We start from the raw sequence: 15603 nt of genomic DNA on the forward strand, positions 1-15603 counted from the left end.
ATTTCTATGGTTTTGTACAAATTAAATTGTCCTGCTAGCTATAACGCCCCTGAAACCTATGTTTTTTTCAGTGAATAAATATAGATAGATAGATAGATAGATAGATAGATAGATAGATAGATAGATAGATAGATCGTTAGATAGATAGATAGATAGATAGATAGATAGATAGATAGATAGATAGATAGATAGATAGATAGATAGATAGATTTATAGATAGATAGATAGATAGATAGATAGATAGATAGATAGATAGATAGATAGATAGATAGATAGATAGATAGATAGATAGATAGATAGATAGATAGATAGATAGATAGATAGACAGACAGACAGACAGACAGACAGACAGATAGCTAGATAGATAGATAGATAGATAGATAGATAGATAGATAGATAGATAGATAGATAGATAGATAGATAGATAGATAGATAGATAGATAGATAGATAGATAGATAGATAGATAGATAGATAGATAGATAGATAGATAGATAGATAGATAGATAGATAACAAATAATGGCAAGAGCTTAGGTTGGGTAGTGGTTAATGCGGTAAGGGTGATTTTAGGGTTTTGGGTGGGTAGTGGTAACAGGGTGGAAATGGTAGTTTTATGGTTGAGGGTTGGTAGTGGTAAAGGATGGTAAGGGGAATATTAAGGTTAAGGGGTAGTAAGGGTAATTCTAGGGTTTGTTTGTGAGTAGTGGTAAAGCATGGTTTGGTTGATTGTAGGAATTAGGGGTGGGTCCTAACTGAGGTGGCTTGGTGGGTAAAAGAAAAATGGGTTGGAATTCTATGCTCATCAATATGCCAGAGGCTTAAAAAATTGCAATAATTCCTCTTATCATATGGTGTGTTTTTGAGTCCCATCACTCAGCCACCTTGTCACTGTAAAATAGGGTCCAGGGATGGAAAAACTGGGGATATATAAAGTGCTGCTTCTCCTTGATTCATCATGTGTCAGACTTCTTCTAGTAGGCAAAGGTTCCCAGGTTGCATCTCATCAATTGAACCTGTTGGATGCCCACACAGATTTGTATTGCTTTAGTATCAACTTTAATGTCAACAATTTGAAGGTCCATTCTAAAAGCCTTCCTCTTCCTGAGTTGGAAAATTAGGTAACCAGACATCAATTGGCCATCCCTAGGCATCATCTGCAATTATACCAATTATTTACCATTCCATTCTTCTATACCATCTAATACTGACAGCACTGGTGGGTGGAACCATAGACTGAGGTAGAGGCGTAGGTTGGATTTTGTTCAAAGAGACTTAGTCAGAAACCCTTTAACTATAGTTTTGTTATGAGGAGCGAGGAAAGAAGTTCACTTACGGCATCTACAAATGTATTCAGTGTGAGGATAAATGTAAAAAAATTGAGCTTTATTCAAATAGTGAGGTGGGGAAAATTCAAGATCATGCATAAAAATCAGGGTGGGCAGGGCAAGATTAAATGCTGCAGATGTGTTGACATATAACCCATTGGTAATTTACAAGATGTTCTTTCAAGATACATGACCTCAGTTGGTTTCAGAACTACAGGGTGATGGGGCACATCTAATATGTAGAGAGATGGTCTTTATACTGAAGGCCATGTGGGAGCTTTACACTCAAAGGACTTCAGATGTCTTTCTCCATTATTAGCTGCTCTGTTAAAAAAACAAATCTATTTATGTCCTTGCAGAAAGCATCCATTGAGGGAAACACAGCTTTCTCCATGATCAGGAAGCAGACCAGATCACCTTTAAGGACCTCTTTAGAAATTGCCAATAATTGAGCAAGGAAATGCATCTTCACACTTCTTGGGTCAACGCCAAAAAGATCAATATCTGTTCGGTGAAAGCTGCCTTGTAGCGGCACTCTAATTGCAGGGTATCCCAGGCTCAGGACGTTGGGTTCCTCTGAGTTGTCAGCCATCCAAGTGACTTCTTTGGTGAGGAGATAGTCCAAGTTGGGTTTCATTGGATAAACTGGCAGCCAGTTTTGGATAAGCATCTTTGCTGGCAGGATTTTTTCAATCACCGTCTGATTCATACAAACCCTCATCACGTCCTTTGCCTCCAAAGTCATGGGTGGCTGGAAAAACTGCCCATCCTTCTCCATGTGAGAGATGAGGACTTGGACCTTTTCTTTTACTTCCTCAGCCTTGAACATGAGTGACAGTATCGCCTGTCAAAAAGAGAGAGGCCATTTTACCACTTGTTTCCAATGGAACATTCAGTATAGGCCCATTATGCTAATTTTTGCAATGTCAGAGCCACTATTAAGCACATTCCAGTTCAACAACTTTTTGCACCACACATTACTGTCAAATAACTTACCTCTACATTTCATATGACATTCAAAGACCCTTTCTCAACCACCTTATGCCAAAAGAAAGCTTCTCTCTTTACATTCCTTTTGTGGGCAATACTCCCTTCTGGAGTCTGTTTTATTATTTCCAATCTGACCATCTCTCACAGAAGTCTCAACTTCCAGTTCAAAAACGTATATCTAAGGATTCTCCCCTTTTCATTTTGAGACTTTGGCACAGGATTGAATGAGTCCTTGTGGTTGTCTTTTGGAGTGGCTGCCACTAGACACTTGACCTGAATGTTTACACTTTATATGCCATACCCCGGTCTGTCTGTGCTGTTTTTCCTTGTTTTTGTAACCGTTTTCTAGCTGGGCAGGTGACATGTCCTCTGCTGAGCACTTTATTCATCATGCTACGTAATTAAGTCTAAGTGCATACTTTCCAACACCCCCTCTTCCAGTGCTTAATTTGAAAAATGATAGCTGCTAGGGCCCTTGTGGAGGCTGCTTCCACTTGTACCACTCATTGCCTCTGTCAGTAAGAACATAACTACTAACTATCACACTACTACAAGGGTGGCAGTTCTAACTGTTCCAGGCCCCAAAGCTATAAGAAAGGCAGGAGGTTTTAGTCATTTTTAATGTATATTGAATTAATAAACAACTGTTGTTCTTTTCTCTAAATTAGACAAACAGCACAGCCATCTGGCAGACTGTCATAAGTGCTGGTGCTGGGCACTGGAAACCTCCCAGGTCACATTAAGCACTGCCCTCTCCCCCAAGGGTTAGTCATCGGTATAATCAATTTCTTCTGATACTAAGGATTAACCTCAAGCGGAAGTGGTGGAAGATCTGTGCTTTTGCTTTTGCACAAGTCCTAAGAATTAAGGTGAGCTGCAATTGGTTTGACAAGATCTCTCATGGGTGGGTGCCTTCTTCCCGGACTCCCACTATCCCTTTTACAAGATATTTAAAGACTAATTATGTGTGCATATAAGTCGATGCACCTATCCTTGGAGGCTGTCAGGCTAGAATTAGTGGTAGACTATCCCAGTACATCTATGACCATTGTCAGTCTTCTAGATCAGTTTCTTCTCCCTTATCTCTATTTTCATTTCATTTTGTTGGTGGCAAGGGGTGTGCAAAATCCACATTTATAGGAGACATGTTGACTATACTGTAGACTTGGACTGCACAAGAAGATATTTCAGCTAAAGCACCCTCCCATCTGTACACTCCTGAGTAATTTATTATGTTGGCACCCTGCATCTATCTTGTCTTGTCTTTTATTAATTTAGTATAAATTGAGTCTTCAGGCCTCCTCATCTTTTTTGTTTTGGTGGGGGAAGATTGTATGTGTGATAGAAGGGTGGCCCATTAAAGGTAAGCTCCACTCACATTCAATGATGAGTTGTTTACCCCTTCCTGATTGGACCACTAGGAAGAAACTACCATAAATGTTCTAAAGGGGGAAATACAGGCAGATCTAATTTTGCAATTATGTATGCCCTTCTTTGCTAACCCTCTCATGAAAAAGGTATATTCTTCTCTTTTGCTCTGACCCTCCTGAAACTCCTTCTCTTTTTCACTCACTCTCTTCTCCAAGATGTAAGTCATTCTCTTCTGTGCTCATCCTCCCCCACAAAATCATTATCCTCCACCTCTGTGCTCACCTTCCACAAAGTATGAAGTACCCCTTCTTTTCTTTGCTCACCTCCCATAGGCGGAGTACCACTTTTTGTCTTCGGTTCTCACGCACCCTTACAAGGTATAGTTCACAATCCCACATTATACGCAACTCCCACTCTTTGCCCAATTCCTTAAGTATAAATGTAACTTATTCTCCTGTGGAACAAGTATCTCTCCCTAACCTTATTAGATTTTCTTCTCTTCACTGATTTCTCCTTTAAGAAATATCTGCTTCTCTCAGCCTGATTCCACTCTCCATACGGAGTCTCTCTACCCCTTTCTTTTTTATCATTTTGTTTTAGAGATTGTTTATTTTCGCCCTCATCTATACAGAAAAACTGCTTCGCCCTCTCCCTCTTTCCCCCAAAATAAAGAGTATATCTTGCTAATGTACGGATCTCAATCCTTTAATAGCTCTCTATTGTCCACTCCTGCAGGGTATTTTGTAAACAAAATATGTATCATTTACTATATCTTTGCTTGCCCAACTCACCCTATCAATCCTCGAAAAGTCTGTGTGGTTCTGAACCCATAAATCCGCTGGAAATGTCCTGAATAAATTCACCTAGGCCTAGGCGGCCAACCAATAGGAGGGGCTGTGTTACATGAAACTCCCGGAAGTAATTTTGAATGCAGCGTTGCATCACGGGAAAGCTCAGGAAAGCATCATGGGTGCTGTGATATGTGCTCAACCTCTGGGTGTTGTGCTACATGAAAACTGGAATACAATCACTCTCCTGCCTTCCCACTTAAACTTGAAATCGCATCCCTCACATGACACTTCTATTACTCTTCAACTTTAACCTTTAACCGCTTCTGTTCCTTTTTCTAAGCCCATAAGGCCATCAGTTTGGCATCTTACCCTGGAGTGCAGCAGTCTGTACTTATGAAGCATGCTTGAGGGAGGGTCCTGCATTCGGGTTAATCTTATGACTTTAACAGCAGGGAACTCGGCCTTTAAAAATTCTTCAATATGTTCCAGGATCAGTCGAGGGAGGCCTCGCCCCCTCTCCCAGGGCGTCGCCCTCAGGCCCTCTGTAACAGCAGTGCTTCCACCATCCACCATGCAGACGGACTCCAGAGCGACCTAAAACAAGAGACAATCAGACAATCAGAGAAGGAAGAATGGAGGCCATCAGACAGGAACAGCAGGGAGACCAAAGTCATAGTATTGCTTAGTCGGTGAAATTCAGTCTTTGTGTTTGTAAATCTTATGGTACGTGTATCTCTGAGCCAATGTTTATCTTTCACAAGCTGGCCACTGGAGGTGACTGCTCTTTCTTATGTGTAAGGTAAGGCAATGGTGATCAGTCCAGTCGCAAGGTAGGATGGATTCAATTTTAATGGCGATCTATCTGGTGATTAAATCTAAGGTAGTCACTTTGGTATGGGTAGGGCTGTTGCGGGCTTAAATAAGGTTTCGGTCCTGGAGGAAAGATTTGAAACTGTTCACGTAGGGGTCATATGAGTTATTTAAATGAATGTTGAAGTCGCCTAGAAAAATCTGGTTGTTCTGCTCTTCATTACTGGAGAAGATGATCTCCATGATCTGTTCCAGGAATGAGTGGATATTGCCAGCAGGGTCCTAAACTGTGTGGAGAGAGCACACAGAGTTGTCATTGGTAGTGGAAATGATCCTACGGTATTCGCAGGATGGAAGTGAAAGATAATGTGTTCAATTGATACCTGGCATGGACCCATGGATACAGTCTAGGCCACCTCCGGGCTGGCCTTCACGGTCTGGTCTGAAGATATTGTGACTAGGAGGGACTAGTATGTAGGGGATAGGCGATAAGGATTTATTAAGTCATGTTTCCGTAAGTATGAGGATGCCAAGGTTAAGTATAAGCTGCAAAAAACACAGTTGATGGACAGAATGTAGAACAATGTCATACATTTACCCCAGTACAAGGATCTGGGCCTAATCCATCGTTTTTTTGCACTCCACACCACCCTGGGTTAGACACTGGCTATATGCAAATCAGCTCTGACCCTGTGCCCCATGGGAACAGTCCAGTCCGAACTACCAAGCCATGTCTTTCCCAGACCGGAATCAAGCATCCAAGGACCGGTTCCTGGCTATCAGCCTTCTTTCAGCCTGGATAGCTTGACTCCAGTGGTGTGGAGAGCCTGGGACTGACGTCTGAGTATACCCAGCACACTCGGGGTGAAAATTGCAAAAAACACAGTTGATGGACAGAATGTAGAACAATGTCATACATTCACCCCAGTACAAGGATCTGAGCCTAATCCATCGTTTTTTTGCACTCCACACCACCCTGGGTTAGACACTGGCTATATGCAAATCAGCTCTGACCCTGTGCCCCATGGGAACAGTCCAGTCCGAACTACCAAGCCATGTCTTTCCCAGACCGGAATCAAGCATCCAAGGACCGGTTTCTGGCTATCAGCCTTCTTTCAGCCTGGATAGCTTGACTCCAGTGGTGTGGAGAGCCTTGATTCCGTTCTGGGAAGGACATGGCTTTTGTAGTTCGGACTGGACTGTTCCCATGGGGCACAGGGTCAGAGCTGATTTGCATATCGCCATTGTCTAACCCAGGGTGGTGTGGAGTGCAAAAAAACGATGGATTTGGGCCCAGATCCTTGGACTGGGGTGAATGTGTGACATTGATCCACATTCTGTCCATCACCTGTTTTGTTTGCAATACCGCCATAAGTGCGCTGGGGATGCTCAGACGTGGGTCCCAGGCACTCCACACCACTGGAGTCAAGCTAGCCAGGCTGATGAGAGGTGTTACCTCGAAACCGGTCCGGTCCTCGGATGCTTGATTCCGTTCTGGGAAGGACATGGCTTTTGTAGTTCGGACTGGACTGTTCCCATGGGGCACAGGGTCAGAGCTGATTTGCATATCGCCATTGTCTAACCCAGGGTGGTGTGGAGTGCAAAAAAACGATGGATTTGGGCCCAGATCCTTGGACTGGGGTGAATGTGTGACATTGATCCACATTCTGTCCATCACCTGTTTTGTTTGCAATACCGCCATAAGTGCGCTGGGGATGTTCAGACGTGGGTCCCAGGCACTCCACACCACTGGAGTCAAGCTAGCCGGGCTGATGAGAGGTGTTACCTCGAAACCGGTCCGGTCCTCGGATGCTTGATTCCGTTCTGGGAAGGACATGGCTTTTGTAGTTCGGACTGGACTGTTCCCATGGGGCACAGGGCCAGAGCTGATTTGCATATCGCCATTGTCTAACCCAGGGTGGTGTGGAGTGCAAAAAAACGATGGATTTGGGCCCAGATCCTTGGACTGGGGTGAATGTGTGACATTGATCCACATTCTATCCATCACCTGTTTTGTTTGCAATACCGCCATAAGTGCGCTGGGGATGCTCAGACGTGGGTCCCAGGCACTCCACACCACTGGAGTCAAGCTAGCCGGGCTGATGAGAGGTGTTACCTCGAAACCGGTCCGGTCCTCGGATGCTTGATTCCGTTCTGGGAAGGACATGGCTTTTGTAGTTCGGACTGGACTGTTCCCATTGGGCACAGGGTCAGAGCTGATTTGCATATCGCCATTGTCTAACCCAGGGTGGTGTGGAGTGCAAAAAAATGATGGATTTGGGCCCAGATCCTTGGACTGGGGTGAATGTGTGACATTGATCCACATTCTGTCCATCACCTGTTTTGTTTGCAATACCGCCATAAGTGCACTGGGGATGCTCAGACGTGGGTCCCAGGCACTCCACACCACTGGAGTCAAGCTAGCCGGGCTGATGAGAGGTGTTACCTCGAAACCGGTCCGGTCCTCGGATGCTTGATTCCGTTCTGGGAAGGACATGGCTTTTGTAGTTCGGACTGGACTGTTCCCATGGGGCACATGGTCAGAGCTGATTTGCATATCGCCATTGTCTAACCCAGGGTGGTGTGGAGTGCAAATAAACGATGGATTTGGGCCCAGATCCTTGGACTGGGTTGAATGTGTGACATTGATCCACATTCTGTCCATCACCTGTTTTGTTTGCAATACCGCCATAAGTGCGCTGGGGATGCTCAGACGTGGGTCCCAGGCACTCCACACCACTGGAGTCAAGCTAGCCGGGCTGATGAGAGGTGTTACCTCGAAACCGGTCCGGTCCTCGGATGCTTGATTCCGTTCTGGGAAGGACATGGCTTTTGTAGTTCGGACTGGACTGTTCCCATGGGGCACAGGGTCAGAGCTGATTTGCATATCGCCATTGTCTAACCCAGGGTGGAGTGGAGTGCAAAAAAACGATGGATTTGGGCCCAGATCCTTGGACTGGGGTGAATGTGTGACATTGATCCACATTCTGTCCATCACCTGTTTTGTTTGCAATACCGCCATAAGTGCGCTGGGGATGCTCAGACGTGGGTCCCAGGCACTCCACACCACTGGAGTCAAGCTAGCCGGGCTGATGAGAGGTGTTACCTCGAAACCGGTCCGGTCCTCGGATGCTTGATTCCGTTCTGGGAAGGACATGGCTTTTGTAGTTCGGACTGGACTGTTCCCATGGGGCACAGGGTCAGAGCTGATTTGCATATCGCCATTGTCTAACCCAGGGTGGTGTGGAGTGCAAAAAAACGATGGATTTGGGCCCAGATCCTTGGACTGGGGTGAATGCAGAGCGAGAATTGAGTACCAAGCATTTGAGGAGTTCTTTGGTGCTTTTGAACAGGATCTACCATCTACGCTTCCGGATTGAGAATAGAGGTGGCTAATTAGCGGATACATTGTATTAAAGCTTGTTATATGGAATAGTAAGCACTTTATTCTTTCTTATAAAAAGATCTGAGGAGTTACCTTTTATCAAGTCATTTTAGTGAACCCGGACAGCATGTTTAGTGACATTCCGCGTATGTGCGTGAGTGTTGACTGTGCAACGCAGAACTTCTGTTGCAAGCTTGACTGCTGACTAGTATGGAATGTCTGCTATTTAACCAGCTGCTACATGGCACATAACATCTGTTAGCTGGCCATGGGCCGGGGCATGATAGCTGTCCAGTGAAGAGCAGTGATTCTCTGCTATTCAAGCAGGGGTCAGATTCTCAGAAGAGATGTGGCACTATGAACCAGCAGCCAGGTATACAGCATCACTTCTGTACTAGCTGAACAACTGCATGCTACATAGCAGAGAAATGCCACTGCTACCAAATAAATAATATTACATCTGTATTTTTATTTAGCTGGCGGACAGATACATAGCTGAGTTTTTGTACCATTAAACTAGTAGGAAACAACAAAATAAATAGGAGAGATCCTGCACTATGCGGCCAAAGGCTGAGCAAATAGCAGAGAAGCTTCACTATTTCCTTGGTGTCCTGCTAAATAGTGGAGATTATGCACTAAATATCTTAAAACAACCAGGTTAATTGCAGGAAATGTTAGGTATTTATCAGGTGTATGGATATAGGGTATAGTCTAGATTATATTTAGCCAGCAGCTGGGGTTAAAGCTTTTCTATTTGTTTGTTTACTGGCTAATTAGTGCCTAATTCTTGTTGTTTAATTAGCGGACATTTAAACAACAGGTAAGCTACATTGTTTTCCTGGTGGCTTGGCTGCTGCACCAAGTAAAGATTTCCAAATAGTGCGGAATCTCTGCGGTTTAGTTGGCCATAGTGTAAATAGAGGCATTTCTTTGCTATTTGACCAACTGCCTGTAAAATGGCACAGAAGCTCTGCTATTCGACAGGCTTTTGGAAAAATATTGATAGCTAGCTAACGGCATGGCTATTTTGTGAAGTTAATTTGCAATGCTGTCAGCTAAAATCTGCATAATCTCTGCTATTGAGCTGTTTACCAGGTAAATAGTGAAACAATCACTATTTACCAGAAACTGGCCAAGGAAACACCCACCAAAACTTAACAATTAATTAAGTGATTCCAAAACAACAAAAACACGGTAGTCTCCTGCAGTCATTAGCCCATCAAACTGGAATAATTCACAAAGAGCTGAACTTGCATAATTTACGTTTTAAAAGCAAATGGAATGGATGAGCGATACTTTCCCTATAGTACAGAAATACAAAAGAACAAGAGGCATATCATCAAGGAATAGCGGTATTTATCGCAAAACGCGCTTAGCACATTTTTTTTATCGATGCCTATCGCTGGATATGTTCGTGGAGAAAACATGTTATTAGCAACGTTTTTCTCCATTGTGCTAAAATATCCAGCGATAGCAGCGAAATGCGAGAATATCGCTGGAAGTCCAGCGATATTCACGCATTAACTCCAATAGGGACTTAACCTGACAATCCACCTCCCATTGAATAAACAGATAAGTCATGTTTTTAGCAGGCGTTAGATTACAGCGATAATCACGCTTAGCGTGAATTTTTTTATCGCGCCGCCTGCCTCGCTAATAGACGATAGCTGTGATAGCGACTGTTTTCAGTCGCTAACAGTTTGGGTACGCCCACTTTGCATGTCATTAGCGATAAATATTGCTGACATGCAAACGTGGGGCCCCAAACTGGTCACTATTGCCTGAAAGCTGTCACTAACTGCTGTTAGTGACAGCTTGTTGATAGGGTGATAACAATATTGCCGCTTTAGCGGCAAAAAGTGCTGCTAAAGCAGCGATATGGCCCTTGGTAGTATGCCCCCAGGTTTCTTGTCTTTGGTAATGTTCTTTCTTGTGGATACTCTATCTAAAAGCAGATTTCCCACCTTAGAATACTCCTAAGGTGTCAGCCTTGATCTTGAAAGATTTCCTGAGCATTGCTCCCATGAACCTCTAGGTGGCGCCATACAGTGTCACGTTGGCTCAGTTACATCTAGAGGTGAAAGAGCAGAGACGTACATAACAGCCAAAGCCAATCCTGCCTGGTAACATCAGCTTATTCTTTATCCCTTTCTCTGCCCTCAGAAGCAGAGATTGAGCAATTATGAGTGTGCTGCATACTGACTTGATACATATTTTAAAGGATTAAAAGAGTCAACTCCACAAAATGGAGAGGCAGGAGGGCAGCGAGGAATATGTGGTTAGATAGAATGTCCACCAGAAAGAGTGTTATTGAAGTGTTGGGCGATGAGGCATCTGACGGTTTTTAGTGGAAGCTATGTTACTGCCCACCTCTAAACCATGTCTTTTGACAGCTTAGACCTTAGGATCAATGACAAACTTGGCAGTATAGAATACTTTATAAGTGAGGTGTATGTACAATTTGAACTTTGATTCAGGAAACCTATGAAGGAAGTAACAAAGATTGGTTTTGCACAACAAGGAAGATGTAAGTGTACTGTAGTGTAATTGCATTTCTACAGTGCGTACTACCCTGACAAAGAGTGAAAGTGCTTGTATTCTCAACTCACACTTAGGTAAAAGCAATCTTCGGGATATTCAGGACAATGTGACTCTTTTGCTACCGCCAAATTAATGACCTATCCGGTCTAAATAGCATGGACAGGTCCATCTGCGGATCTTTGGCAGATGTTCCATATCTACTAAACTTAAAAAAGTCCCCAAAGGCTTAATGCTGTCAAAAGTTTGAAGAGCAAAATCACTTGCACACGAAAGCAAGTTGAACAAGGAGTTGTGCAGGGTACAAGCAGAAAGAGTAGAGGCGAGTGAACAGGAATAGACATATTCATGTGGTCTGATCTTTTTTTTTAAAGAGATCACTGTACTGGGGAGGGGATACAGAGCAGCAGAGGAGATATATAGACAGAGCGGCAGAAGGGATACAGAGACAGCAGAGGAGATATGGAGACAGAGCGGCAGATAGGAGAGAGAGAGGCAGAGTGGCAGAGGGGATACAGAGACAGAGCCACCCGAGGGAATCCAGAGACAGAGCGGCAGAGGGGATACAGAGACAGAGCTGCAGAGGGGATACAAAGACAGAGAGGCAGAGGTGAAAAAGTGACAAAGAGGCAGAGAGGACACAGAGGGGACACAGAGTGGTAGAGGAGATATAGAGACAGAGCGGCAGAGGGATACAGAAACAGAGCAGGTGAGGGCATACAGAAGCTGAGTAGAAGAGGGCATACAGAGACAGAGCAGCAGAGGGGATACAGAGACAGCGCACGTGAGGGTATGCATAGGCAGAGTGGCAGAGTGGCAGAGGGGATACAGAGACAGAGCAGGTGAGGGCATACAGTGACAGAGCAGAAGAGGGCATACAGAGACAGAGCAGCAGAGGGGATACAGAGACAGCGCAAATGAGGGTATACAGGGACAGAGCAGGTGAGGGGATACAGAGACAGCCACAGAGGGGATACAGAGACAGAGCAGCAGAGGAGCTATAGAGACTGAGGGGCAGAGGCGATTCAGAAAAAGAGCAGCAGAGGGGATACAGAGTCAGAGCGGTAGAGGAATACAGAAACAGAGCGGCAGAGGGGATACAAAGCAGCAGAGGAGATATAGAGACAGAGCGAAAGAGGGGATACAGAGACAGAGCGGATACAGAGACAGAGCGGCAGAGGGAACACAGAGACAGAGCGAATACAGAGACAGAGCGGCAGAGGGGATACAGAGACAGAGCGGCAGAGGGGATACAGAGACAGCAGAGGAGATATGGAGACAGAGCGGCAGAGGGGATACAGAGACAGAGCGGCTAAGGGGACACATAGCAGCAGAGGAGATGTAGAGACAGAGCGGCAGAGGGGATACAGACACAGAGCATGTGAGAGGATACATAGGCAGAGCGGCAGAGGAGATACTGAAACAGAGCAGTAGAGGGGATACAGAGACAGAGCGGCAGAGTGACCACAGAGCGGCAGAAGAGATATAGAGACAGAGCAGCAGAGGGGATACAGAGACAGAGCGGCAGAGTGGACACAGAGCGGCAGAAGAGATATAGAGACAGAGCAGCTGAGGGGATACAGAGACAGAGCAGCAGAGGGGATACAGTGACAGAGCAGATGAGGGGATACATAGGCAGAGTGGCAGAGGGGATAAAGAGACAGAGCAGTAGAGGGGATACAGAGACAGAGCGGCAGAGTGACCACAGAGCGGCAGAGGAGATATAGAGACAGAGCGGCTCAGGGGATACAGAGACAGAGCAGCAGAGGGGATACAGTGACAGAGCAGATGAGGGGATACATAGGCAGAGTGGCAGAGGTGATAAAGAGACAGAGCAGTAGAGGAGATACAGAAACAGAGCGGCAGAGGAGAGACAGCAGGTAAGGGGATACAGAGACAGAGCTGCAGAGGAGATACAGAGACAGAGCACGTGAGGGGATACAGAGACAGAGCAGCAGAGGAGGTATAGAGGCAGAGGGGATACAGAGACAGAGCGGAAGATGACATTTAGAGACAGAGCGACAGAAGGGATACAGAGACAGAGCGGCAGAGGGGATACAGAGACAGAGCGGAAGAGGGGATACAAAGACAGAGAGGCAGAGCGGATACAAAGACAGAACGGCAGAGGTGAAAAAGTGACAAAGAGGCAGAGGGTACACAGAGTGGCAGAGGAGATATAGAGACAGAGTGGCAGAGGGATACAGAGACAGAGCAGCAGAGGGGATACAGAGACTGCGCATGTGAGGGTATACAGTGACAGAGCAGGTGAGGGGATATAGCGACAACCACAGAGGGGATACAGAGACAGAGCAGCAGAGGAGCTATAGAGACTGAGGGGCAGAGGTGATTCAGAAACAGAGCAGCAGAGGGGATACAGAGACAGAGCGGTAGAGGGGATACGAGACAGAGAGGCAGAGGGGATACAGAGACAGAGCGGATACAGAGACAGAGCGGTAGAGGGGATACGAGACAGAGAGGCAGAGGGGATACAGAGACAGAGCGGATACAGAGACAGAGCGGCAGAGGGGACACAAAGCAGCAGAGGAGATATAGAGACAGTGCGGTAGAGGGGATACGAGACAGAGAGGCAGAGGGGATACACAGACAGAGCGGATACAGAGACAGAGCGGCAGAGTGACCACAGAGCAGCAGAGGAGATATAGAGACAGAGCAGCAGAGGGGATACAGGGACAGAGCGGCAGAGGGGAGAGAGCAGCAGAGGAGATATAGAGACAGAGCGGCAGAGGGGATACAGAGACAGAGCATGTGAGGGGATACATAGACAGAGCGGCAAAGGAGATACTGAAACAGAGCAGTAGAGGGGATACAGAGACAGAGCAGGTGAGAGATACAGAAACAGAGCGGCAGAGGAGTTACGGAGACAGAGCAGCAGAGGAAGTATAGAGACAGAGGTGCAGCGGTGATACAGAAACAGAGCAGCAGAGGGGATACAGAGACAGAGCGGCAGAGTGAACACAGAGCGGCAGAGGAGATATAGAGACAGAGCGGCTCTGGGGATACAGAGACAGAGCAGCAGAGGGGATACAGTGACAGAGCAGATGAGGGGATACATAGGCAGAGTGGCAGAGGGGATACAGAGACAGAGCAGTAGAGGAGATACAGAAACAAAGCGGTAGAGGAGAGACAGAGCAGGTGAGGGGATACAGAGACAGAGCAGCAGAGGAGGTATAGAGGCAGAGGTGATACAGAGACAGAGCGGCAGATGAGATTTATAGACAGGGCAACAGAAGGGATACAGAGACAGAGGGGCATAGGAGGCACAGAGACAGAGCGGCAGAGGTGAAAAAGTGACAGAGAGACAGGGGGGATACAGAGGCAGAGAAGGTGGGGAATACAGAGTTAGAGAGGCAGAAGGGATACAGCGACAGAGTGGATGAGGTCTGTCTACAGCAGCAGTAGCGAGAAAAAAGATCTATTGTCCCAGAGGTCACAAAAATATATCAGGGCTGCAAAGGAAATTCAGAATCCAGGAGTAGATAGTATTCAACCACATTGACCCTGGACTGGGTGGTACTCAGATGTTGATGTGGCGAAGGGCAGAAGAAGGCTTGCGAAATGTTCATTGAATGACCAGCGTCTTGGTTAACTCACCACCTGCCCTTTGCGTTTGGCTACAAATGTCCGCCGGTTGGTCTCCTGCAGCCAGCTGTGGTATTTCACTGGTAAGTAGTCCATTCCTCGATAAACATCTCCAGAAATGGCCATTACCCCTTCAAAGTCCTCTGTGGTTGCAAGATGGAATTCGAGCTGATAATCCCTGCCAGGTGACTTTGGGTCAGCCATCAGTCCTGCCTGTTTTAAACAAACAATTTAGTGAAAGTTGGAATAAGATGTCGGGTTTGGAATGAGAGAGTTGAATCATCAGTCTGTGGTTGTTACAATATTTACAATGAGTTACATTGGACCAAGGAGCTTCAATATAAAAACTGCAATGATTAACACATTCTGGGATTGATGGTCTAAAGTACACAGCAACAAAAGATAAGGCAGACATTATAAAAATGAATGTGCATGAATATACTGAAGTGCAGTGCTTATATTGGCGTCGAAGGTTGCAGTGGGGTGCCCGCCAGCACTCTTTTTTGGGGACTGTGCCATCTTTTTTTTCATCAGCCTTTGAACAGATAAAGAGAGGTAGACCAGAAAAGGGAGAAATGAGGAAGAACAAGTTTGGGCAGTACCATCACTAGGAGGGAGCAGCTGGGGGTGTTTGCCCCAGCCCTTGCTCATTTCAGGACCCTGTTTTGCTATTGCAACAAATCTTTATATATCACTAAAGCAGACCTTGCCTGCCTGCTTTTGTGATATAGCCAAACGGTGGGTGTACCTCGAAATGTGGGCCAGGCCATGGGGATTAATATGAAATGTTTATG

At 45.7% G+C, this 15603-nt stretch overlaps 1 protein-coding gene across 1 annotated transcript; it reads right to left on the reverse strand.

Annotated features, from left to right (window-relative positions):
• Positions 1 to 1365: 1365 nt before the first annotated feature.
• On the reverse strand, positions 1366 to 15126 carry LOC147678050 (histidine N-acetyltransferase-like). Its single transcript, XM_086946559.1, has 3 exons — positions 14822 to 15126; positions 4846 to 5070; positions 1366 to 2168 (listed from the first exon to the last, which is right to left on the reverse strand). Exons 1-3 carry the CDS (start codon positions 15011 to 15013, stop codon positions 1620 to 1622), a joined length of 966 nt encoding a protein of 321 aa, XP_086802685.1. The 5' UTR covers positions 15014 to 15126; the 3' UTR covers positions 1366 to 1619.
• Positions 15127 to 15603: the final 477 nt, after the last annotated feature.

Source organism: Lissotriton vulgaris, chromosome 12, assembly GCF_964263255.1.
Source record: "Lissotriton vulgaris chromosome 12, aLisVul1.2, whole genome shotgun sequence".
NCBI classification, from domain to species: domain Eukaryota; kingdom Metazoa; phylum Chordata; class Amphibia; order Caudata; family Salamandridae; genus Lissotriton; species Lissotriton vulgaris.

Excerpts from the sequence above, each read along its gene's own strand:
- LOC147678050 (XM_086946559.1), bottom strand. The coding sequence starts at position 15,013 with ATGGCTGACCCAAAGTCACCTGGCAGGGATTATCAGCTCGAATTCCAT. Across the intron at positions 5,071-14,821 it reads CCAAACGCAAAGGGCAGGTG|GTCGCTCTGGAGTCCGTCTG; the intron begins GTGAGTTAACCA and ends CTCTTGTTTTAG. Across the intron at positions 2,169-4,845 it reads ACAGACTGCTGCACTCCAGG|GCGATACTGTCACTCATGTT; the intron begins GTAAGATGCCAA and ends TCTTTTTGACAG.